The 24,711-nt window shown below is 39.5% G+C and overlaps 2 protein-coding genes across 10 annotated transcripts in view; one reads left to right on the top strand and one right to left on the bottom strand.

Moving 5' to 3' along the window:
• The first annotated feature begins 1,209 nt into the window (after positions 1-1,209).
• LOC101882575 (uncharacterized) overlaps positions 1,210-24,711 on the top strand; it is a 38,369-nt gene continuing 14,867 nt past the window's right edge. The window contains exons 1-3 of one of the 7 annotated variants that reach the window (XR_012391211.1): positions 1,210-1,349; positions 4,847-5,917; positions 6,098-7,223. Coding sequence is in view for 4 of the 7 variants with exons in the window: in XM_073924301.1 (XP_073780402.1) it covers positions 1,232-1,349; positions 9,665-10,581 (1,035 nt within the window). In the remaining 3 variants the exon portion in view is untranslated. Of the gene's footprint in view, positions 1,350-4,846; positions 7,224-7,300; positions 7,357-7,703; positions 7,842-9,664; positions 11,369-24,711 lie in introns of those variants that run through there. The other 6 variants (XR_012391210.1, XR_012391209.1, XM_068213659.2 and 3 more) reach the window with 6 other exon arrangements.
• Positions 13,131-24,711, bottom strand: part of si:dkey-7i4.24 — a 34,235-nt gene continuing 22,654 nt past the window's right edge. Inside the window, exons 1-7 of one of the 3 annotated variants that reach the window (XM_073924297.1) lie at positions 20,675-20,714; positions 20,491-20,557; positions 20,060-20,244; positions 17,515-17,669; positions 16,880-17,343; positions 13,681-13,889; positions 13,131-13,577 (exon numbers count right to left, since the gene is read on the bottom strand). In XM_073924297.1, the coding sequence (XP_073780398.1) occupies positions 13,368-13,577; positions 13,681-13,889; positions 16,880-17,343; positions 17,515-17,669; positions 20,060-20,244; positions 20,491-20,506 (1,239 nt within the window). In that variant the 5' untranslated portion in view covers positions 20,507-20,557; positions 20,675-20,714 and the 3' untranslated portion in view covers positions 13,131-13,367. Of the gene's footprint in view, positions 13,578-13,680; positions 13,890-16,879; positions 17,344-17,514; positions 17,670-20,059; positions 20,245-20,490; positions 20,558-20,674; positions 20,715-24,711 lie in introns of those variants that run through there. The other 2 variants (XM_073924298.1, XM_073924299.1) reach the window with 2 other exon arrangements.

Genomic DNA, 24,711 nt, shown 5'->3' with positions numbered 1-24,711 from the left:
GTTATTTAATGTGTTCCTCATGATTTGGTTCCTGCGACAGACTCCAGAAACAGCTGTGACAGGAGCAGTTTAGGGCAGTAATCTGGTAAACTAGTTATGATGTGATTTGAAACAGGTGATGTCAACAGGTGAGTGTAAATATGATTTGATACAAGAGCAGCATCAAAGAAAGGTCTAGCCCTTTAGGAACAAAGATGGGCCGAGGTTTGCTAGTTTGGCCAGTCAAGTTATTGAAATGTTTAATCACAATGTTCCTCTGTGAAAGAGAGGAAGACGTGTGGATATTTCACCTTCAACAGTGCAGAACATCATTAAAAGAGGAATCTGGGGGAGTTTCAGTGCGTAAAGGACAAGGGCGCAAGCCTAAACTGAACAACTGTGATCGCCGATCCCTCAGGGGGCACTGCATCAGGAATCCTCATTCATCTGTAGGCCTTATCAACGCATGGGGCCCAAGACTATTTTGGCAAACCTTTGTCAAGTACCACAATTTGTAGTTACATCCATAAATGCCAGTGAAAACTCATGCAGGCATTTATATTTATATATATATATATACACACTCAAAAAATGTTTTATCAGTATATTTTATGCTAATTTACATACTTGATACTTGTATATAATATTTTTATATTAAATTAGCATTTTAATACAGAGATACAAAAGAATTATAAAAAAAATATATGTGATACATTGTTAATTTTTCAGAATTTTGCACCCTTTATTTTAAGTGGTTATTAATCTTTCCAGCAAATCAGTAGCGTGTATTTTGTGATTTTAGACACGGGACTTTTATCTCTGCTTATCAGTGACGTCATCAGGCGGCGCCGCGCTCCTGTTTGTTGTAAATCTACTCGAGAAAGGTTTGTGTTTATAATCATTTTATCGATTATATAAATGTGTCCCGTTCAGGCAAGATTACAGCTGCTGAATGATTTATTCAGTAACGCCATTATTATTGAATATATTGATGAATGTAATGTTTTATTAAGCGTTAATGAACGTTATTCTGCCTCTTCCACATCTGAATAACAGTAAAGCTGCGTTTATTTTCTGTCTTTATATCATAAATCAGTTCATCATCAACACCAAATTTATTCTCTGGAGAACAGACATGAGGACAAGAGACTTTTATTTTAAACTGAGACAAAGCCAGAGATTGAGTCATTTTCCTCTGTTAATGATGCTCTTCATCTTGTCCAAACCCACAGAACAGCAGATTATTATAAAGATGGCGTTTATTAAAGAGGAGAGTGAAGACATCAAGATTGAAGAAACATTCACAGTCAAACATGAAGAGACTGAAGAAGCTTTCAGAGTCAAACATGAAGATCCTGAGGAACAAACAGGTTGGTTTTCATCCTCAAAGCTCAACATTTGATCCTCATTCAGATCTGCAGCTCGACACTGATCAATATTTCTCAGTAAACTGCTTTATCTGACATCATATTCATCATATTTAACATCCGCTGAAGAGAACGTGGCACAGACGACCAACTTGTGTGATTAAACAGTCACACTTTATTTTGATGGTCTGCATGTTGAATGTAAGTTACACTGCATCTACATGCCAACTCATTCTCATTAGATTATCAGTAGACTGTTAGATTAGGGTTGGTGTAAGTTGACATGTACTTGCAGAGTTTCTTATAGTCAGTGAAATATCTGTTGAAGGAGCAAAATGAGCAGATATGAAGCAGAGAGTTTACTAATACTCTAATAGAGCATCAACATAAAGTACTACCATCAACACTGTTTAGGAGACTGTTCAACTTTTACACATGATGAACCGATCCGAGCTGAAGTGCCAGGCAGATCTGAGTACTGATACTGGTTTGTTAGAGATCCTGCTGAGTTTATTACATCTGAGAGACTGTGGTGTATGTTACGCCCTAGTCTAAGCTGCATTGCACGGTGAATACACAGATGCACTGTATTAAAACAACTAATACTAGTATATGCACTTTTTAAACATATATAACACAAACACATTGTAAGGTTTAAGAACCTCAAATGGACTCTTCACTTGTTTGTTTATACACCTCGATTTGCCTCCACACGTCATTAATGCTGATAAAACATCTTTGCATGATCTTTTTTCACGTGATGAATTCCTGATCTTTTGCAGTATAGTTTTATTTATTAATCACCCAGTATAATTACTTTCAATGTTCTTAAATATTTGTTAAATGAAGACAACAGTCTACAAACCCCTTAGTTTAGTTTATATATATATATATATATATATATATATATATATATACAGTAGTTATTTTGCTAATAAAAATGACTGATTTTGTGGTGGTAATTCCCAGTAAGTTGCAGACAATTTTGTGATTAGGAAAATGTATATAAATATTAAAAAATAAATAATAATAATATATCGTCGTTGCGACGTGTTTTTTGAGAGGTGCGCGTCAGCAACACCGACAGCCACGGCTATGCGTCCACGTGGAGGCTGCGCCGTAGCATATGCATACGCTTGACGCAGAGGTATTAATCAGCTTTAATTCAGTCATGTCCAGCAGCCGGCGCCCTTAAACCAATCTCCATCATTGTAAACTGTTTGCTTCTCTGTTCCACTGCTCCGTTTGATAGATGTTTGCTCGCACTTTATTTGAGAGGGTGCTCGCTGCAGAGCCATTTGAGGAGAGCTGAGCTCCAGCGAGGGGGAGCATGAGCTGTCGCTCCTCCTCCTGTAAGCTGTTTTAATGCGTACACCAACCCCACCCCTAACCCTACCCCCAGTGACATCACTTGTAGAAGAAGTGCAAAAAAGGTGGAGCTCAAGCTTAAACTGCCCCTCGCTGGAGCTCACCTCTCCTCAAATGGCTCTGCAGCGAGCACCACTTGTGCTTTATTTTACCATATGATCAGGGCTGGAGCTGAACTCAGCAAGGCAGATCTCCAGCAACAGGATTGAGCACCTGTGCTTTAGAGAATCTGGATTTCCAAAGTTATGTGTTTGTGTTTTATGTGAATGCTAAAGCTAAAAGTTGTGCCTCTAGCTTAGATTTACACTCACAGTGTGTCTGCCTCCTCAACGCTTATAAGAAGGCAGTTCCAAAGTTTAGATGTCAGATATGAATGGGAAGGATCTACTGCCTAAAGTCAATTTTGAGCATTGTGGACGTGAGGGGCTGTAATACACCAGGAGCTCATTCAAATAATGGGGAGCCAAGCCATTCAGGGCTTTGTAGGTTGTCAGTTGGATTTAAAAATGTATATGATGTTTAATTGGGAGTCAATGAGCTTGAAGTATAAATCGGGTGGATCTGTCCTGGTGCCAAGGCACCAAAATGGTTGTAAACTCATAAGCGAAGGAGACTGGTTGAACAGGATTCTTTATTGAGAACTTGATATCTGTTGCAGTCATCCAGAAGTGTATCTAGTGCAGTGTTGCACAATATTCTCTTCATTTTAGGGGTCTGTGGTACATAGAGGTGGAGACAAATCTAAATAAAGCATGCATTAGATGTACAGGAGTCGGACTTTCTCAGCCCTGATCTCATCAGCCTAACAGTACCAGTTTAAATGTATTGGTGCTGCTAATCCAATCAGCCTGGCAGTATTGCCCTGAACTTCAGAGAGACAAAGATGCTGTCATTGGGAACCTGCTCAATGGTCAGGAAGTACAAATAGTTAATAGGGTAATGTCTCAGACACTTGGGCTGCCAGACCTGGGGCCTCATGTACTAAGACTTGCATGGAAATCATACTAAAACATTGCGTACGCACAAAGCTGTAAATGTGCGTACGCAGAAAAAAATTCAGATGTATGAAACACTGCGTACGCTGAAGAAAAAAATAGAGTGGGAGAGTTTAGCTGATGCGGTTAAGACAGTTGGGTCTGAACATCGCACTGAGTGCATTAAAAAGAAGAAATAGTGTGGTTTATATCTGTAAAATGTTGCAGTACCCAAAACAGTATCAGTGGTGCAGCTCGTAAGACGCATGTGATCATGTTTTGACACGTTCAAGGATGAACTTGGTTCGAATCCAGCGTCTGATGAACTCTTTCTTATTTTTTCTCCCGCTACATATCAGATTTTGCCAACTATTTATCTCGAGAAACACAAGTATGAATCATTAGTAAGTGTGTGCATCATATTTTATTTGCACATCTATTGAATGGAAATGTTTCTGATTCACGCATGCAAATTCATCTTCAGATAGTGTCTTTATAGCAATGTGCGTGCAGTAGATCGCTCAGATTACATTGGGAAAACAGGCGACCGCTGCAAATTGTGCTTTAATGTTTAGCTGGTCAACTGTATGGTATGGAAACCTTATATACCTGCTAGATGAACCCGTCTCATACAGCTGCCATTGCAAGGCTCAGACACTTAGTAGAGAGGAATTTAACACACCTGCCTCTAGGAGTTGCCAATGGAAATAAAACAGACACACAAAAAATGTGTGTACGCCTGCCATGAAGCTGGCGTGGAGCTGCGCACATTCCCACGTTCAGTTCATCGTTAGTAAATCCAATTGTGAGCGATTCTGAGCGTGAAACCTGGCGTACGCAAAGTTTTTGTGCGTACGCAGCGTTGATACATGAGGCCCCTGGTCTTTCTTAGAATGCCTTCGTCTTTACTTCAAAATGTAAAACAATGTGAATAACATTTGTAGTTGTATACTATTAGGTTTTAACCGAGATTTTATAAATTTGTAACTCCACATAAGCATTTTATAAAGGCTTCATGCAAAGTGTTACCCACAGCGTAGTACAGTACAATGGATACGGCAACATTTGACCAAAATACATACAAATCTACTTTAATTGAAAAACGGTATATTATTACCTGATTTACACCCTTGTATTTCTCGTTTTTCCCCACTGTAGACCTGATGCCACTCAAAAAGGAGAGTCAAGATCAGAATGAAATTGAAGAGAAACACCAACATAAGAAAATACCTGAAGAACGAGAACAGAGGAAAACCTCTTCAGAAAGAACAGCACAGAAGACTGAATCTAATACATGCCATGAGTGTGGAAAGAGTTTCACTAGGAAACAATCCTTTACAAAACACATGAGAGTTCATACTGGAGCAAAACCCTACACTTGCAGTCAGTGTGGAAAGAGTTTCACTTGGAAACAAAACCTTACGATGCATATGATGATTCACACTGGAGAAAAGCCCCACGCCTGCCTGTACTGTGAAAAGAGTTTCATTAGTAAACAAAGCCTTACAAACCACATGGAGGTTCACACTGGGGGAAAACCTCACACTTGCCATCAGTGTGGAAAGAGTTTCACTTGGAAACAATACCTTACACAGCACATGAGGATTCACACTGGAGAAAAGCCTCACAGTTGTCAACAGTGTGGAAAAAGTTTCACTTGGACACAATCTTATAGAAATCATATGAGAAATCACACTAAAGAAAGGCCTTACGTTTGCCAACAGTGTGGGAAGAGTTTCATTTGGAAACAAAACCTTAAAAACCACATGAATGCTCACACTGGAGAAAAGCTGTACAGCTGTCAATACTGTGGAAAGAGTTTCACTTGGAAGCAAAGCCTTACAGACCATTTGAAGATCCACTCTGGAGTAAAGCCGCACAGTTGCCCTCAGTGTGGGAAGAGCTTCATTTGGAAACAAAACCTTATTGAGCATATGAAGGTTCACAGTCGATGTGCATCATAGACGTCACACGATTATTGTTAGTGGCACAAATTGTAGTCAGACTTATTTGATACCCGAGACAAAGTAGTGATTTACAAATTTACTTTTGACTCGCATTTCGTTGCAGACAACACAACAAACACTATTTAACATGTTCCTCGTGATTTTTATGTTTCTTTTTGTTTTTTTAATAAACACTTTGTTTAAACAGTTGTGGCAGGAAAAGTTGTAATCAGGTAAATTCGTTAAAGGATGTGATGTGACAGGTGACTTTAATTATGATTTGGTACAAATGCAGCAACCAAGAAAGGTCTAGTCCAGGGGTGTCCAAACTTGGTTCTGGAGGGCCGGTGTCCTGCAGATTTTAGCTCCAACTTGCTTCAACACACCTACAAGGATGTTTCTAGAAAGCCTAGTAAGAGCTTGATTAGGTGTGTGTGATTGAGGTTGGAACTAAACTTTGCAGGACACCGGCCCTCCAGGACCGAGTTTGGACACCCCTGGTCTAGTCCTTTAGGAGCAAAGACGGGTAGATCAAATGTGACCCAGATCATCGTCACCGTGCTGGTTTTTGTTTACTGCACTGACAAATATGTTAGCATGATGCCAAACTACATCTGAGGCTGTAAAGATAATGACAGCATGTTTTAGGTCTGTCATTTGAACTCTCCACAGATCGTTAGCCCAATTCCCACCAAATTTGGCTCAGAGCATGCTGCCAAAAGGTTACAGAATTTCCCGTTGCTCTGTAGCTTGTTTAGGATGTGGCTGCTGGGCTGCTTGTCCCTGATAATCGCTGCTTGCAGTTTTATTTAGTTTTTATTTCAATACCTTTTACTGTAGACTAGTATCATTGACTTCTTAATTTAGTTTCTTCATTTAATGTGATTTTTTTTTTAAGTTAGCGTAGATGTTTTTGGACTAATAGTTTTAGATTATGTTTTTTTATTCAGTAAAATAACCTTGCTCCAACTTAATTCAAGTTTGGAATCAACTGATCAGATTCAGGACCATTGATTTCCCATAGACTGATATTGCCTGGGTTTCTTCAGGTCATATTTAGTTATTGTGTGTAATTCGCATTAATGCGAGAGTCCTCCGGCCTTTGCTGGACGTTTACTGCTAAACACAGTGACGTGATCAGCAGTAAATCTTCAACAAAAGCCAGAGGACCCTCTCTCTTGTGAGTGAGCAATGTGTAATGCTGCGTTCACACCAGACATGGATGACGCATCAAGCTCCACTGATTTACATGTTGTACATGTTGACGTGATGTATAGTAGAGGTGGGAGAAAATAACTGAGGTTAGATTCTCTAACAATCCTGAATCGATTCTGTGTTGAAATCATGATGTCATGAGCACATGCTCTAAGCAGAAAATATAAGCTTATGAATCTCTTAAACGTATCTACAAATAATTAGAAGAAAATGAGTTTCTTAAAGCTTGTGATAACCTTTTTTCTTAACGATTGAGGCTTTGTAAAGTTTTTTTGTTCTTCTCTTTAATACTTTTTTGTTATTGTATTTTCTCTTCAATGCAGTGATGTTATTATTTTTGTATTCAATAATAAAAGAGGATTTTGCACTCTTCATTTTAAGTGGTTATTTTTCCAGCAAGTCAGTGGCGTGTGTTGTGATTTTAGATACGGGACTTTTATCTCGGCGTGTCGGTGACGTCATCAGGCGGCGCCGCGCTCCTGTTTGTTGTGAATCTACTCGAGAAAGGTTTGTGTTTATAATCATTTTATCGATTATATAAATGTTTCCTGTTTGGGCAAGATTACAGCTGCTGAATGATTTATTCAGTAACGGCATTATTAGTGAATATATTGATGAATGTAATGTTTTATTAAGCGTTAATGAACGTTATTCTGACTCTTCCACATCTGAATAACAGTAAAGCTGCGTTTATTTTCTGTCTTTATATCATAAATCAGTTCATCATCAACACCAAATCAGTCTCTGGAGAACAGAGATGAGGACAAGAGACTTTTATTTTAAACTGAGACAAAGCCAGAGATTGAGTCATTTTCCTCTGTTAATGATGCTCTTCATCTTGTCCAAACCCACAGAACAGCAGATTATTATAAAGATGGCGTTTATTAAAGAGGAGAGTGAAGACATCAAGATTGAAGAAACATTCACAGTCAAACATGAAGAGACTGAAGAAGCTTTCAGAGTCAAACATGAAGATCCTGAGGAACAGACAGGTTGGTTTTCATCCTCAAAGCTCAACATTTGATCCTCAATCAGATCTGCAGCTCGACACTGATCAATATTTCTCAGTAAACTGCTTTATCTGACATCATATTCATCATATTTAACATCCGCTGAAGATAACGTGGCACAGACGACCAACTTGTGTGATTAAACAGTCACACTTTATTTTGATGGTCTGCATGTTGAATTTAAGTTACACTGCATCTACATGCCAACTCATTCTCATTAGATTATCAGTAGACTGTAAGGTTGGGGTTGGTGTAAGTTGACATGTACTTGCAGAGTTTCTTAAAGTCAGTAATTATCTGTTGAAGGAGCAGTATCAGCAGATATGAAGCAGACAGTTTACTAATACTCTAATAGACCATCAACATAAAGTACTACCATCAACACTGTTTAGGAGACTGTTCAACTTTTACACATGATGAACTGATCAGAGCTGAAGTGCCAGGCAGAAGTGAGGACTGATACTGGTTTGTATTTTGAGAGTGAAACATTTTAGGAAAGATGAAGTAATGTAACTCATTTATTTTCTTAACGTTAATCTGTTTTGATGCTTTATTTTTTATCTTGCACCTAAATCACAGAGTTCTGGTAACAAACCTGTTTCTGAACCTGCTGAGTTTATTACATCTAAGAGACTGGTGTTTACAGTTGAAGTCAGATTTATTAACCCCCTTGTTTATTTTTTCCCCAATTTCTGTGTAACGGAAAGCCGATTTCTCCAACACATTTCTAAATATAACAGTGTTAATAACTCTCTGAAAACTGATCTATTTTCTCTTTGTCATGATGACAGTAAATAATATTAGACTAGATATTCTTCAAGACACTTCTATACAGCTTAAAGTGACATGTAAAGGCTTCACTAGGGTAATTAGGGTAACTAGGCAGGTTAGGGTAATTAGACAAGCTATTGTATAACGATGGTTTGTTCTGAAGACTATCGAAATATATATCTTAAAGGGGCTAATAATATTGACCTTAAATGGTGTTTAAATATTAAAAACTGCTTTTATTTTAGCCGAAATAAAACAAATAAGACTTTCTCCAGAAGAAAAAACATTATCAGACATACTGTGAACATTTCCTTGCTCTATTAAACATCATTTGGGAAATATTTAAACAAGAAAAAAAATCACAGGGGGATGAATAATACTCACTTTAACTGTATATATACTCTAGTCTAAACTACATTGCACTGTGAATACACAGATATACTGTATTAAAACAACAAATAACATGCATTTTTAAAACGTATATAACAAAAACATATCGTAAGGTTGTTTTTGTAATACACTAGGTTTTGCCTCCACAAGTCATTAATGCTGATAAAACATTTTTGCATGATCTTCTTTCATGTGATACGTTTCTGATCTTTTGCATTGTAGTTTTATTTATTTAAAGGTTGACTTTTTTCTATTAAAAACACTTCTTTTATTGGTCGGATGAAATATGCAAATTTTTTGAGATTGGAATTTTGGGTTTTCATGAGCTGTATGCCAAAATCATCAAAATTAAAACAATAAAAGGCTTTGAACAACTTCAGTTGTGTGTAATGAATCTAAAATATATGAAAGTCTAATGTTTATCAGTACATTACAGAAAATAATGAACTTTTTCATAATATGCACATTTTTTGAAAAGGACCTGTATATAGAGTTCATGGAAAGTGTTATCCACAGCATAGTACAGTACAATGGACACGGCAACATTTTACCAAAATACATACAAATCTTGTATCTACTTCAGTTGAGAGAATGGTATGTCGTTATCTGATTTACACCCAAGTATTTGTCATTTTTCTCCACAGAAGATCTTATGCCACTCAAAAAGGAGAGTCAAGACCAGAATGAGATTGAAGAGGAGGATCAACATGAGAAAATATCTGAAGAAGAATCAGAACAGAGAAAAACCTCCTCAGACAGAACAGCACAGATGACCGAATCTAACACCTGCCATGAGTGTGGAAAGAGTTTCACTAGGAAACAATCCTTTACAAACCACATGAGAATTCACACTGGAGAAAAGCCTTACGCTTGCCAACAGTGTGGAAAGAGTTTCACTTCTAGACAATATCATAAAAACCACATGAAGGTTCACACTGGAGAAAAGCCCTACACCTGCCAACACTGTGGAAAAAGTTTCACTCGTAAAGAATCCTTTACAAACCACATGAGAATTCACGCTGGAGAAAAGCCTTACACCTGCCTGTACTGTGAAAAGAGCTTCACTTGTAAACTAAACCTTAAAAACCACATGATCGTACACACTGGAGCAAAACCTCACACATGCCATCAGTGTGGAAAGAGTTTCACTTGGAAACAATACCTTGCCGAGCACATGAGGATTCACACTGGAGAAAAGCCTCACAGTTGTCAACAATGTGGAAAAAGTTTCACTTGGAAACAATCCTATAAAAGTCATATGAGAAATCACACTAAAGAAAGGCCTTACGTTTGCCAACAGTGTGGGAAGAGTTTCACTTGGAAACAAAACCTTAAAAAACACATGAATGTTCACACTGGAGAAAAGCTGTACAGCTGTCAATACTGTGGAAAGAGTTTCACTTGGAAGCAAAGCCTTACAGACCATTTGAAGATTCACTCTGGAGTAAAGCCGCACAGTTGCCCTCAGTGTGGAAAGAGCTTCACTTGGAAACAAAACCTTATTGAGCATATGAAGGTTCACAGTCGAGAGTCTGCTAAGGGGACAGAGTTTCAGATATAAACCACTTTTTGATTCCCACATGATGCTTCATAATAGACAAAAGCCTGAAATTGGTAGGAGAAAGTAATTAGTGTTGAGTTTCATATACAGAAATCATGTAGTAACTCACACCAGAGGAAAGTCCTAAAATCGTTCACATGTGAGCCCCAAACCCTGGCCTGGCTCCAGGGTGATTGTCCCGTTTGAGCAATATTGGTCCTCAATTTTGTTGTACTCATAAGAGGGGTTTGAACCACACTTAGACCTGTTACCTAGGACCACTTTGGCTTGGGAAACAATAGCAGAGGCGTTTATTCCCAGACAACACCGCTTCTAACATCATTCAGGCACTAAAACCCCTACAACATGATAAGGTGCCATTTCAAGGAAAGGTAGCTCTGAATTAATCTACTTATCTAGAGTTTTTTGTCAGAAAAAAAGAGACGGGCATACATGGAGAAACTGCCACCTGTAGAAAACTCTCAGTAGACAATTCCAGAAACATTTGTAATGTGTTATGCAGCTTCATGAAGACATTGTGCATCATAGACGTCACATGATTATTGATTGTGTGGGCTCAGGACTACTGCGACAAACTTTTGTCAAATCCACAGTTTGTAGTTACATCTACAAATGCCATTGAAAACTGTACCGTGCCAAAAGCAAGCCCTATGTTAACAGTGTTTATAAGCACCGTCGACTGCTCTGGGTTTTGGCCTCTGCCACTTGTGTGATATATCGTTTATTCAACAGTTTGACGGCATAATTGTGTATTAAAAAAAAAGAAAATAAAACTAGAGTCTATAAACCCTTTTGTATGAGGAACAATTTTCTTCGCCTGTTCACCTCTGCAGCTGACGTCAGAACAGCAGAAAGTGTTTGAATGATTCTCTAGCGTAATGTCTAAAGTAATGAATAATCAGCTGATCTGGCTCACATTATAAGATTATAAGGCTGAACAGCATGAAATGCCATCAGTCTACAGATTTCCCAGCATTTCTCTGTTGTAATCGGAGTATCACAATAATTAACCCCAAAAAGCCAAAGCAAACACTAGCAGATTACTGTTGTGTTTGGGACAAGGAAAAGTGCTAAACGCATGCGGGCGTTTTTTCTGTCTGTTTACTGAACTATTCTGCAGTAACGAAACCCTTCTTCTTACCCCTACCCCTCGTTTTGCACATTCACATCAAGGAATAGGGGTGTCCCAATTCTCTTTAGCTTGAAAGCGTAGGGCTAAGGGTAAAAGGTAAATACCACTCTGTATGAAGATTTTCAGGACCACACTCGAAACCAAGTGGTAAGAAAATTTCCCAGAATACACCAGCCACAATGACAGAATCTCTGCACCCGGATGTAAGGAGATCCCAATATTATTATTTTTTGGTCATTAATACAAATTCTTACAACAAACAAGCACATGATTTAATATATTCGTTACCATGTTCTTGTTTTACCTTCATGCTTGAAAATAAATGCTAAAATAAAAACCTCTAAATTTGCCGATCTATAATCCCTAACAATACCTTGAGTGACAGTCGAATACAGTGTTGCCAGATGTATGATAATTATCATATTTGTACGATAATTTCGAAATCTGTACGATGTACGATCAATAATGAGAAAAATCCTATAATGTACGATAATTTCAGAATTTTATGGCATTTAAAAGTAATTTCATTGTAATCTTCGGGCTTCTTTATTTATTGATCTAGCTGCATCTTTTCTGTACTGTCTGTGAGGAGTAGGTGGAGTTAGGCATGTTTTCTATCTCATCTTACGTTGCCTCTTCTCAGCCAATCAACGTGGAGAATGGCTCTCTCTCAGGAGTTAACGCTCCTGCTGCGCGTGCCCGTGGTTAGGTCAGTAGTTTTCAGTTTGAGGTCGATCTTATAAGCAATAATATTAAAACAATTCATGCTGTGAAGGAAGGTGAGAAGAACGGGAGTTTTCCCCTTATGTTCTCGTTTTTCCCCCTTCAAATGCGTCATGTGAATGTGTTTTTTTCCAAAGTTAGTCTCATCAAAACAAAGCATGCACACCTCAGAGTGTGCACTGCTTTCAAGCCAACCAGCACTATTTTGCAGTCCATGACGGCATCCAATTTGTACAGCAAAATAAATCCCTCAGCATCTGGCAACATGCAACATTCAATGACAGCAACTCGGAGGTGGAGTTTGAACCTTCCACTAAGGTACCTAATTTTTTTAAACGTATTGTGGTAATTTGCACGTTGTGTCAAAATGCTATGTGTCTAGATAATAGCTGTATACTCTCAGTTTGACTTGTGTATGATAATTTTCCTCCAAATATGAGCTGTTTACAGTGTCTGCTATAATGTTAATGTTGTTTTTGGTGTGTTTACATGATGAATATGGCCACTGTGTAAAAATCTAATTGGGATTGGGCCTAACTCGGGGTTAAACAAAGAGTAGCCAACACAAAACACACACATTCCTTAGATGCGAGTCCCATCTCACACTCAACACAGTTTATGGTTACCCATAAATCTATTGTACCACTAATGAAGGACATGTTCAATTATTTGAAGTAAAAACAAAAGTCAATAGGAATGTTAGCAAACTTTATTCACTAAATGTGATGTTTTTTCATCCATTTTTTCATGCATTTAACAGCATTCTTGTTGTAAAAGCGCATACAAAGCACACACAGAGGAGATGATTTATGCAGTGTTGAAGCATCAAGCAGAGGGGCATACACGACTTTTCAGCAGTAATAAATGTGTTCACTCCAGGTTACCGAAAAGAAGTGAAATAATGCACTTGTGCATGTTGGTGCTCTGAGGATCACTGACAAATAGCATGTCCATCTGAGGACTGCAGGCTTGGTGAGGGGTCTATTTTCCCCAGTTGTGCCTTGACATCTTCATACTCCTTTTGCCATTCCTCCTTGGAGAGAGAGGAAGGACTGACCTCCAGGAACTTGTAGGCATCTTTGGCTTGGAGCTTAAAGATGACAGAAGCTTTCTGACAGCCTGCACCAAAACTGCTCCAAGCCTGTGAAGGTAGAACAATTGCAAAAGACATCATAAGACCTTTAGATTAAACAAGTCGAGGGAACATTGTAGAATATCTTACAGATGTTGTTAACTGTCTTTACCTCTATGGCTGCGGTGATTGATTTAAGAAATTCATCTTTTAGCTCTTTAAGGTCTTCAATAAGATCTTCTCCAACAAAGGTCCTTTGTTCTAGGTAGTCCAGCATTTGAGCGACGCTCTCCCAGAAGTTTTTGAGCTGAATCAGAATTTCCTGAATTTTGGTCAAGCTGCCCTGCACCTCGCTTAGATGGATGGGGTCAGGTATTGAACCTGCAAAAGGGAAATACAGATGTTTCAACAACTCACTCTATCTTCAGCTAGCCTTGAATTAGGCACCTGTTCTAGAGGCAGGTCCTAAAATTATCACTCGCCAAGTGCCGGATGTGAGTTCATCTAAGCACTGGCGAGTATTATAGCACTGTCCGTCACCAGTTGGGGGTTGCATATGTAACGGAGGCCAGCTAGTGTGTGCTGTGCAGGTAAACCTCACTCCTCTGACCTCTAAAGGTGCTCTAGTGACAGATGCTAGAGGCCATGGTCTTTAGCCTCCTTGGTAGAGCGGCCGAATTCCATGCGGAAGGTTGCCGGTTCGAAACCAGCTCGGAACGGGTTGGGTGGTGTAGAGCCGGCGGGGTCACACATGTTTCTTTTTATGACTTACAAAGCAACGTAGTGAAAATTACAGCCGTTTTTTTAAAGACCACCTATCTGAACCCCCCCCCCCCCCCCCTTGTATTTTTTTTAAAGATATAACACGTCATTTTTGTCTCCAGAATGTGTCTGTAAAGTTTCAGCTCAAAACAGCCCTCAGGTTATTTATTAGACCTTTCAGAATGTTGGAATTGTCTGCAGTGAACACACTGGAGCTGTTTTTGTGGCCTGTGCCTTTAATGCTGGTTCTCCCTGCCCACCGTTCCCACAAGCCTGTTAAAGTTTGCCTCAATCTCCACCTCAGCTGTGTCAGATAAACAGCAGAGTGACAGACATGAAGGAAGCAGATCACACGTAACGTTTGTGAGAAATACCACAGTAAGAACTTTCTTAATGATTATTTGATGTATTTGTTGTGGTGTCAAATCAAGCGGCAAATATGACAGAATACAGGTTAATATCCACTGCTGTAGGGATAACCATCCAGCTGGGTGATGTGATGACCACTGTGGTAAAAACTATAAACTTGATCCGTGTGAGAGCACTCAATCACAGAGAATTTTGGCCATTTCTATCTGAATTGAATGCAGAATATGGCGACATAATATATCACTCTAACGTGCGGTGGCTAGGTCGCGGCTCTGTACTGCAGTGGTTTTATTCCCTGAGGTCTGAAATTGACCAGTGAAAAAAAAAAAAACTGACACACAACTTGGTGACCCTGACTGGCTGGCACACCTTGCATTTTTAGTCCTGCAAGGCAAAGACCAGCTGATTTCAGAGATGTACATGCATTTGAAATCCTTTGCTGTGACGCTCCGTCTTTTTGAGAGACAAATTTGTGACTAATGTCGTGCATTTCCCTACTCTGTCCGAAGCCATTACGAGTTATCCTGATGCCAACATACGGGGGAAAATTAAGAAATACGCAACAGCACTCCCGTCCCTCATTACAGAATTTAATCTCAGTTTTCACAATGTTTCCGCTATGGATAATGACATTAAGCTGTTCTCAACCCCTTTCTGTATTAACGTGGAGGAAGTACAAGAGAGCATGCAGCTGGAACTCATTGAAATGCAGTGCGATGATTCTCTTCGCAGTCGCAACCAGCTTCTTTCGAAGTCTTGAGTTTTACAAGAGTTTGGATTTATCCTAATTTCCCTTCGTGAAACGCCAAGCATCAAGCAAAGGATGATAAGTCTGTTTGGCTCCACATATATATGTGAGCAAACATTTTCACTGAAGAATCTAAACAAAAGTTAATTAAGAACCAATCTAACTGACAGCTGTTTCTATTTACTACGCGACTTACTCCTGACTTGGCATCAATTCTGAAATCTAATTTTTAATTAATCATTTAAAAGTTGAAACGGTAGGCCAGAGTCACAGTGGCAGGCCAGATTGACCGTCAGGCCACTGGGAAATGTCCCGGTGCTCCCTGTGTCCAGTCCGCCCCCGGTAGCAACTCCACACAATTACGATGCAGTTTGCGAATGTTTGTTGGAATGGCAAAATTGCTAAACTACAATTGTAACAACGTAACTTGTGACCTTTGGTTATAGAAAACACACCCCAGGTTTGATCCACCCTTAACTGCGCTTTCATTTTGCGTTTGTGTTCATCATGAGTAAAGAGGAAAATAAGATTTTAAAAAAGCAGTCATGGCAACCAATGCAAAAGGAATTTTTATTACCAATTCCAATAAATAAATATTAATTATAGTAACCCCATGCTTTGTTGAACTTTTATTTTTTTGCATATATAATAGTGTTTAGTAATTAGTGTTGCCAACTTAGCGACTTTGTCGCTAGATTTAGTGACTTTTCAGACCCCCCTAGCAACGAATTTTCAAAAAAGCGACTAGTGACAAATCTAGCAACTGTTTTTGCTACTGGAGATTTTTATAGACAGTCATTTGTCCATACCGTCCCTACTATTCTCAACGAGCTGCGTGTGATGCCGCCGGCCCCTCCCCCGCCTTACAGCACTGACAGGTGGCCGTCAGTCCTCGTACAGCAGCTTCTCCCACCTGCAGCCCGAGAGCAGATCACCCCTCTGCGAACTGACGGGAAAGGATTTTTCCTTTTCACAGTCAAACCGATCTGCTTCTCCTTTATTTTAACTATTTAATTTGGCTGATTCTTTTCTTGTTCACAATTTCAGGTATTTAGTGACCATTTCAGAACTTTTCTGAGTTTATTACATCTGAGAGATTGCTGCAAATTCAATACACATCTATAATGATATACTGTATTCAAACAGCAATAAATTGTGTTAAATTAACATGCTTATATAAAGCATAGTGCAAATTAATACCCCTTTATTAACCATAGGCTGTTAAACAACAGAAATGGTAGAATGTGATGACGTCAGTAATATGCAAATTGACATATGACGTAATCTAGCGACTTTTCATTGAAAATAGTTGGCAACAGTGTTAGTAATTGTGCAACCATGAGTTAAGGTATGGTGTGGTAATCAGAATGTGTGTAAATGTGTAGTTTTATGGCGGGTACTTTTTTAACATCACTGGCAGGTTTAGCAAAAAGTTAGTTTTAGGCTGTGCATACAGGTAGACATGAAAGAGAGAAAGAAAAAAAGCACTCACTCCGGTCAAAACTGGCTTTGGCAGCCTTCATCTGGCAGTCAATCTTCTGGAGCTGGAGCTGCCAATGCTTTTGTTTCAGAGCGGTTTTATCAGCAATCAGATTATTCAACTCTGCCTCTAGTGCCTTCATTTTCGCAACTTCTTCAGGACTCGTTGCAGCTTCATAAATGCTTTTGATGATTAGCCCAACAAATGGCACCATTGCAGCGAAGATGCCGAGGCCTTTGCTGGTTTGGCTTATGGATTTGGCAAAGGCTTGAATCTCTTGAGTTTTGTCAGTAATTTTCTTCTCAGTTTGAGCAAGCTCCGCGTTGGTGTTTAGGAGATCAGATTTCAGCACATTCATAGTGTTTTCAATCGCATGCAGCTCCTGGTCTTGCTCTGCAATCTTTTTGTCTGTATCTGATTTTTCCTTGACAACATCACTAGCGGACGATGCTATATCTTTGGTGTGTAACTCATACCTACAGGATATGAAAGAAATGTTGCAGTGATTAATTCACAATGTTCTCACATAAGAAAAGTAATACTTTGTCTGAAAAAAAATGTATTCTTTCAAATGACTGTAGTTGCCTCTAGAGAATAAATTGAATTGCTGTGTGTTTCGAAATGTTTTGTGAGGAGAACGCTCTTACTTTTCCACAATCCTGTCCACATCTTTGATTAGATCTTTGATCCAGTCTCGTGCCTTTGCCAGGTATTTGACAGCCAAAACTGGCTTATTTTTTTCTACAGCTGTTGTCAACATGGGAAACAGCGACTGAACCAGGTTTTCACTGGTCAAAATACACTGCAAGAAGGAAGAGACATGAAATCAATCGTAAGGGTGTAGATGACACTTCAGAAACATAGTGGAGAATGAACCACTGTCTGCAGTACTGTTGTTCTCAAAACATCTCATTGCCTGTATTTGTCATGGAAAATAAATGCTCAATGATCTGTAAAAATGTCAATCAATGTAAATGTCTTTCTATTTTAAAGTTTAACGTTATAAAGATGTAAGACAGGGGTCACCAATCTTGTTCCTGGAGGGCTGGTGCCCTGCAGGGTTTAGCTCCAACTTGCCTCAACACACCCACCTGGGTGTTGCAAGTATCCGCTTGTTAAGTGTGACGGCACGCGAAGCGGCTTCCGGGTCCAAGCGCTCTATTCAACTGAATGGGGAGACTCATGAAATAGTAATAATATACGTTTACAAAGCGATTGAAGGCTTTCGAAAATCACGATGGCAGTATATATGCCTATGCCTAATATCCGATGGCCAGAAAGTGATTAATTTTTTATAAACTGTTAAATTTTTGGTGTTTGTTATGCAGCAAGCCCAGAGATTGTTGTATACACTATGATTTTATATAAAATTAACTTTATTGTGTGATAGGAATAAAACGTGATCATAAACGAATGATTTCTCCACTCAAATGAATGACGGCTTGGACCCGGAAACAGTATTACATACGTCACAAACACGTCACCACTTAACAAGCGGATACCTTGTAAGACCTTGATCAGCTTGTTCAGGTGTGTTTGATTAGGGTTGGAGCTAAAATCTGCAGGACACCGGCCCTCCAGAAACAAGTTTGGTGACCCCTGATGTAAGAGATGCGTGTGAAATACACAAGACACAAAACTCTACTTTGATGTGTACAAACTCTTGAGCGGTCTGATCTTAAAGGTCAGTTAAAGTGAAAATGGATCACATTGCACAACATTGAATATTTATGTGCTGTTCAGGGTGTAAGGATGGCTAAATCTCTCTGTAATATTAAACTCAGAGAACTGTTATGTAATTCCAATTCCAAAACAATAAACTTTCTAATCTGAGAAGAAGATCAGCTAGGAAACCAGTTGTTCAACTGTCCCAGTTACCCATCCTGAGCCTCCCTCTCTGCCCTGGACTTTACCTTTTTCAGAGCAGCTCACTCACATTCAACACAGAATTTCCAAGTTTTTGTGATGCTTTTCAATTTATGATGGTCGAAGGGAAATGTTCAAAAGTGTCTGTGGGATTCTGTAACCTGGACACCCTGTTGCAGTGTGTGAGTCTCTGAGCTCTGGATCAGGACTTATATGCTGCACCGTACTTCTACACCAGGGGTGGCCAACCCTGTTCCTGGAGAGCCACCTTCCTGCAGATTTCAGTTGCAACCCATATCAAACACACCTGCCTGTAATTATCACGTGGTGTTCAGCTCCTAATTAATTGGTTCAGGTGTGTTTGATATGGGTAGCAACTGAAATCTGCAGGAAGGTGGCTCTCCAGGAACAGCGTTGGCCACCCCTGGACTACACAGTCAGGTATTAACTCTATCTTTGGGTAGTTGATGTTGTACGTTTTTTGAATTGGCTTATTTTGTTTAATTAAGTGAATTGCAATAGAAAATCTTTGCCTGACAAATACATGTACAATTCCTGTTTAACTCTTATATCTCATGAAATCTTTGTAACTAGTCGATTGTTCAGGCTGATGTTTCTGCAGCCTACGACCAGGATTGCTCATACACGCAGACTCAATGGATGGAGCATAGGCACAGCATTAGACCCTGTTGATTTCTGACAATCACTGACTTGGTATGATATAATCTAGCGGCTAAACCAAACTTTCTTTATGTATGAGCAAGCATGGGGCGGCCTAATACCACTTTACAGTTAAATCTAAAAACCAGAGCTGGCGAGGATGTGTGTCTGAGCAGATGTGAATGGCCAGCATACTGACTCTAAGCGACTTCAGGTAAACGATGAACTGAAAATAAGGATTTATAAGATTAATTGATATAAATAAGACCAAATCCCAACCTATAAGGTGATCAGCTTGAATTGGATTAATTTAAAATTATTATAAATTGGAGTCAGATTAAATTTGGAGTTGGGAACAAATTAAAATTAAATGTATCAAGTAAAAATATGTCTTTTCACATGTGCTATAAAGGCTTACACGCATTTAACCTTCGCCCATGTGGTTAGTTCTGTCATTGGGCTAATAGATGGACCCTTACAAAAGAGGAACCCCCACAAGTTTAGCTAGATTAGGTTTCTTGCCAAAAAATCAATCAAGTGCTTTGGCATTTACCACTGACTCTTCCATCTGATGAAATTTCCCCAGTCGTTTTTTCTTTTGTTTTTCTCTGAGTGGCACAAATGAAAATACTAAAACCAAAAGGAAATCACAAAAGGAAACAGTACTTTCAATATGGCTGCATCAGAGGACCCAAAGAGAAGCTGGGTTTCCACAGCCCGACTCCTGATGATCCTCTCCAGGTTGGGGAAGTTGGCCAGGCACAGGTAAGAGAGATGGTACAGAAGGGCCGTCTTTTCAGCCGCAGGGAGAAGGTCTTCTACAAACGAAGGGCTCCATTGGGTCACAGCCACTGGTGAGGAACAACAACAGGTTTGTTTTGTTGGTGAAGGTGTTGTTTTTTGTGGCATGTATAATGTATTTGTTTATATATTATTAATAGCAGTTTTGCCTCCAAGAAAACTTTCTTCTTGAGGAAACAAATTAAGATAAAGATTGAGATTGAACACCAACCATTTCATATTTTTATAGACAGAAAATATTTCCTTGTTGTTTGCCAATCATTTAAAATCTGGTTGATGAAAAAGGTACTACTTACGTTTGCTATCAGCCATCTTTAGTAGGGTTCACACAAAAACGTGTGTAGAAAGTTCTCCCTAAATGTACTGAAAAGGCAGAACAGTTTAGTATTATTTGAAAAATCTCACACGGTGATTACAAAAATGTTAAGCAAAACTGTCCTGAGAGGGTTTCACAGCTGTCGGTATAAAATCACCACTTACCTTGGTCTCCGTATCATGTACTGAAAACCTTTTAAGTGATATAGAGAACAAGATAAGTGGTCATTTTATACAAAAAAATGCACAAACCCTCCCACCACCCACACCCAAATCTAAATAAACGCTGATCAATTCAAAGTGCAGTTCCAGGGAAAAGATTGTTGTATGGGATGTGAGTCACAGTCTTTGCATTTGTTGGCCAATGTTTTGCCAGCAAGCACACTAAAGGAGTGTTTGGCATGTATGCTTCTCTTTAATACGACTATTATTAAAGTTAAATTTGTGTTTAAGGGCCTAGTTTATTGACTTTATTCTGTAATATGAAAATTAGCTCGTTTTAACTTGGCCGAAAAGTGCAAAACAAAAGTGTAAACCGCTTTTACGAAGCTCAAGACAAATGTACATTTAGGGAAACATTTTTACTTGTCATGAGACACAATTACATAGGAAAAAAACATTTTACCATGGACAAAACAAATTTTCAAGACGAGAACACTTTTACCAGTCCCGAAACTATTTTTAAATGACAGATTCTTTACGGTAAGGGAATTGTAGAAGCCATTTGGCAACTGTTCATTGTTCCACTAGGTGTTGCTATTTAAACAGGCTTTATACAGGGGAATGAATATTCAGGTAACCGGTGTTGCTAGACGGAAGGGAGCACATACAGTTTTAAATGCACGCACACACTTACGCGCACACACATTCACACACAGCTACACACACAAACACACATGCATTCACACAGAGAGCCACACACACACTTAAGCCTGGTTTATACTTCTACGTCAAGTGACCTTTGTAACCCACGGTGCAGGCAACGCGCGTAGCTGTGTATTTATACTTCTGCACGCTGTCTCTGTTGGTCCGCATTAACACTTCTGAAACGCTAGTTGGCAGTGAGGTGTTAATGTGTCTCTGTGTTGAGTTTCTTCGCTGGTGTTTTGTTCTTTCTGAACGCTTCCGGGATGTACAAGTGGCTCAAACTCGCTCATTTTGAGGCAGGAACCGGCGGACGTGCAACAACTTTAACTATGAGGTAAACACAAAACAAAACTTTCCGTCCTAAACTCATTCACGGGACTCCACACTTGTAAACAATCGCTCCATTGGGCTAGCACGGCTCTTGGTCCCGCCCAGACTCGTCAGTGCTACCAAGCCGACCAATCACAGAGCTTACGCTACGTTGCGACGTGTAGTTAAATTTTTTGAGAGGTGCACGTCAGCGACGCCGACGGCCATGGCGAAGGGCTATGCGTCAGCGCCGTAGCATACGTGTGTGCTTGACGCAAAAGTATAAATCAGCCTTTACACACAAACGCACACACATTCATTCACGCTTTAGCGTGACGGTTTGTTTTGTTTGTTTGTAAGTCACGATACGTGGCAGTGTTTGATGTTTACAAACGGAAATTTACCTGGAAGGAAACGTGTGAACTACTGCAGTTTGCAACTGCAATAAACATAAATATCCATCGAAACAAGTAAGACTTTTTACTGCGTTTACACTTCATCAGCCAGAGGACAGTGTGCGTCAGCTGGGTGCCTGTCTAACAACATCTCAGGGACTTCAAGCAATAGGCTTAGCCTTTACAGGAATGTACTGTGCCATTGCTATCTCTGACCATGCCTTTATTAATGATTCATACTTGACAGATAATGTCCCTGGTGTTTAAATACGCTACTTCTTTCAGACGAATCATTTATTAACTTTCTATCCTCTAAGATAAAAATATTTCTCAAACACCGGAAACATTTTTATCATTAGTAATATGGGAAGGAATAAAATTAGTCTAATGCTTCTTTATATATATTGAAGGAATAAAATTACAGTCTAATGCTTCTTTTGAATTATATACATGTGCTCATGCTTATTTTGCATATGTATATGTGTTTGCTTGAACCATGATAATCTAATGAGTCCACGCAGTGATATGCTGAGACATTCTGTTTGACCTTAAAATGAGGCAGGAACTTTCCACCCCTATAATGTCAAATAACTAAATCTGTAACAAACACGTCTTGCAGAAAGTCCCTGTCTGGGTTGCAGCTGTGACGTGTGACTTTTCTATACAGAAAGGAGAACTGGAGCAGATGAGGAAAATATTGCTTTATTGTCTTACTAATCACTCTTTTCTTTTGATATATTTTTGCTATTGGAGGAATATACTCCCATTTGCCTCACTATTCATTATTTACAATATGTGTTTTTGTCAGATATGATGATGTCTCCTGATATAGCGTACTTCTACTTAACCCCTGTTATAATGCGTTTCTAACTAACTGCTAAAACCACAAGAGCTGTGTGTGGGTGCTGGCTGGAGACAGATCTGCAAAAGGGCTTCCCCTAGATGGGTGCATACACAGGTCAAGAGTTCATAGACAGGACTAGGAGGAAAAGCAGATGTGGGTAGATGCAGCATTTTATACTGCTCTGTGTGTATGCGTGATTTATGATGCTTTAATAAAATTGATATTATCCTGATATCTCTATAAGGAAGTTATGATGCTCAGCTGTGCTTTGATGATTTTTTGCTACAGTTGCTTGCTGCACCCCAGATGTCAGTAGTGTCAAGTATGTCAAGGAGAAGTGATACTTTCACTTGCCCTTTTGTTTCTGTGTGCAGAGGTATCTCTGTGTGCAGACCACAGACTTTTGAGAGATGAATCTGCCTGAAAACAGCTGATGGCAACAATAGAGATTGGGGGTAACTGATCAGAGGAGTGGCCAAAAAGATTGAACGCTGCTGATGGATAAAAGGAGGGAGTCTAGAGAGTTCGAGAACTTTTGGACATCCAGACTGCTTGGCTGACGGTTCTTCAAAAGCCCAGGATCCTGATCTTCGCTTTATTCACTTATGCTCGATAAATAAATTCATTGATTTTGATTAATTGACTCCTGACCGATTATTGAATTGGGGTGGACTAAGGCAAGTGAGAAATAGTCCGACAATATATATATATATATATATATATATATATATATATATATATATATATGTGTGTGTGTGTGTGTGTGCTCATGCTTATTATGCATATGTGTTTGCTTGAACCATGATAGTCTAATGAGTCCCCGTGTAATCCCGCTGATCCTATGCCACCCAACACGCTCCGAGCTGGTATCGAACCAGTGATCTTCCGCATAGGAGTCAGTTGCTCTACCAAGGAGGCAAAAGACCATGACTGCGTCTGTCGCTTGAACACCTTTAGAGGTAACACTTACTAGCTGGCCTCTGTTACACTTTCCCCCACCTAAATCTCACTCTCATCTGGGTCAAGGCACTAATGTAACCCCGCCAGTCCCAACACCACCCAACCCGCTCCAAGCTGGTATTGAACCGGCGACCTTCCGCATGGGAATCGGTTGCTCTAACAAGGAGGCTAAAGACCATGGCGTCTAGTGTCTGTTGCTAGAGCACCTTTACAGGTCAGAGGAGTGAGGTTTACCTGCACAGCACTTCACTCGCTGGCATCAGTTACACACGCAGTGATGTGATGAGACATTCTGTTTTACCTTAGAATGAGACAGGAACTTTTCAGCCCTGTCGTGTCAAATAACTGAATCTGTAGCAAACAAGTCTTGCAGAAAGTTCTGGGTTACAGCGGTTGTGCAACGTGTGACTCTTTTATACAGAAAGGAGAACTGGACAGATGAGGAAAATATTGCTTTAATGTCTGACTATTCACTCTTTTCTGTTGATGTGTTTTTGTTATTGGAGGAATATACTTCCATTTGCCTCACCGTTCATTCTTTACTATGTGTTTTTGTCAGATATGATGATGATGTCTGACCGTTTTTCCTGATACAGCGTTTTTTTTTACTTAACCCCTGTTGTAATGTGTTTCTAACTAACTGCTAAATCCACAAGAGCTGTGTGTGGGTGTTGGCTTCCCCTAGGCGGGTACATAGACAGGTCAAGAGTTCATAGCCTAGGTTGTCGTGGGGGCACTTCAGATAATTTTGGAAGGGCACTTTCTATCCAAGGGCATGTGCACTAGACCAGTTGAGTCCTATGTGTGCACGTGCCTGCCGGAAAATA

Source organism: Danio rerio, chromosome 15 (assembly GCF_049306965.1).
Source record: "Danio rerio strain Tuebingen ecotype United States chromosome 15, GRCz12tu, whole genome shotgun sequence".
Taxonomy (NCBI): Eukaryota; Metazoa; Chordata; class Actinopteri; order Cypriniformes; family Danionidae; genus Danio; species Danio rerio.
Note: the sequence above shows the minus strand (reverse complement) of the source record. Positions and strands in the feature narration are given on the sequence as shown.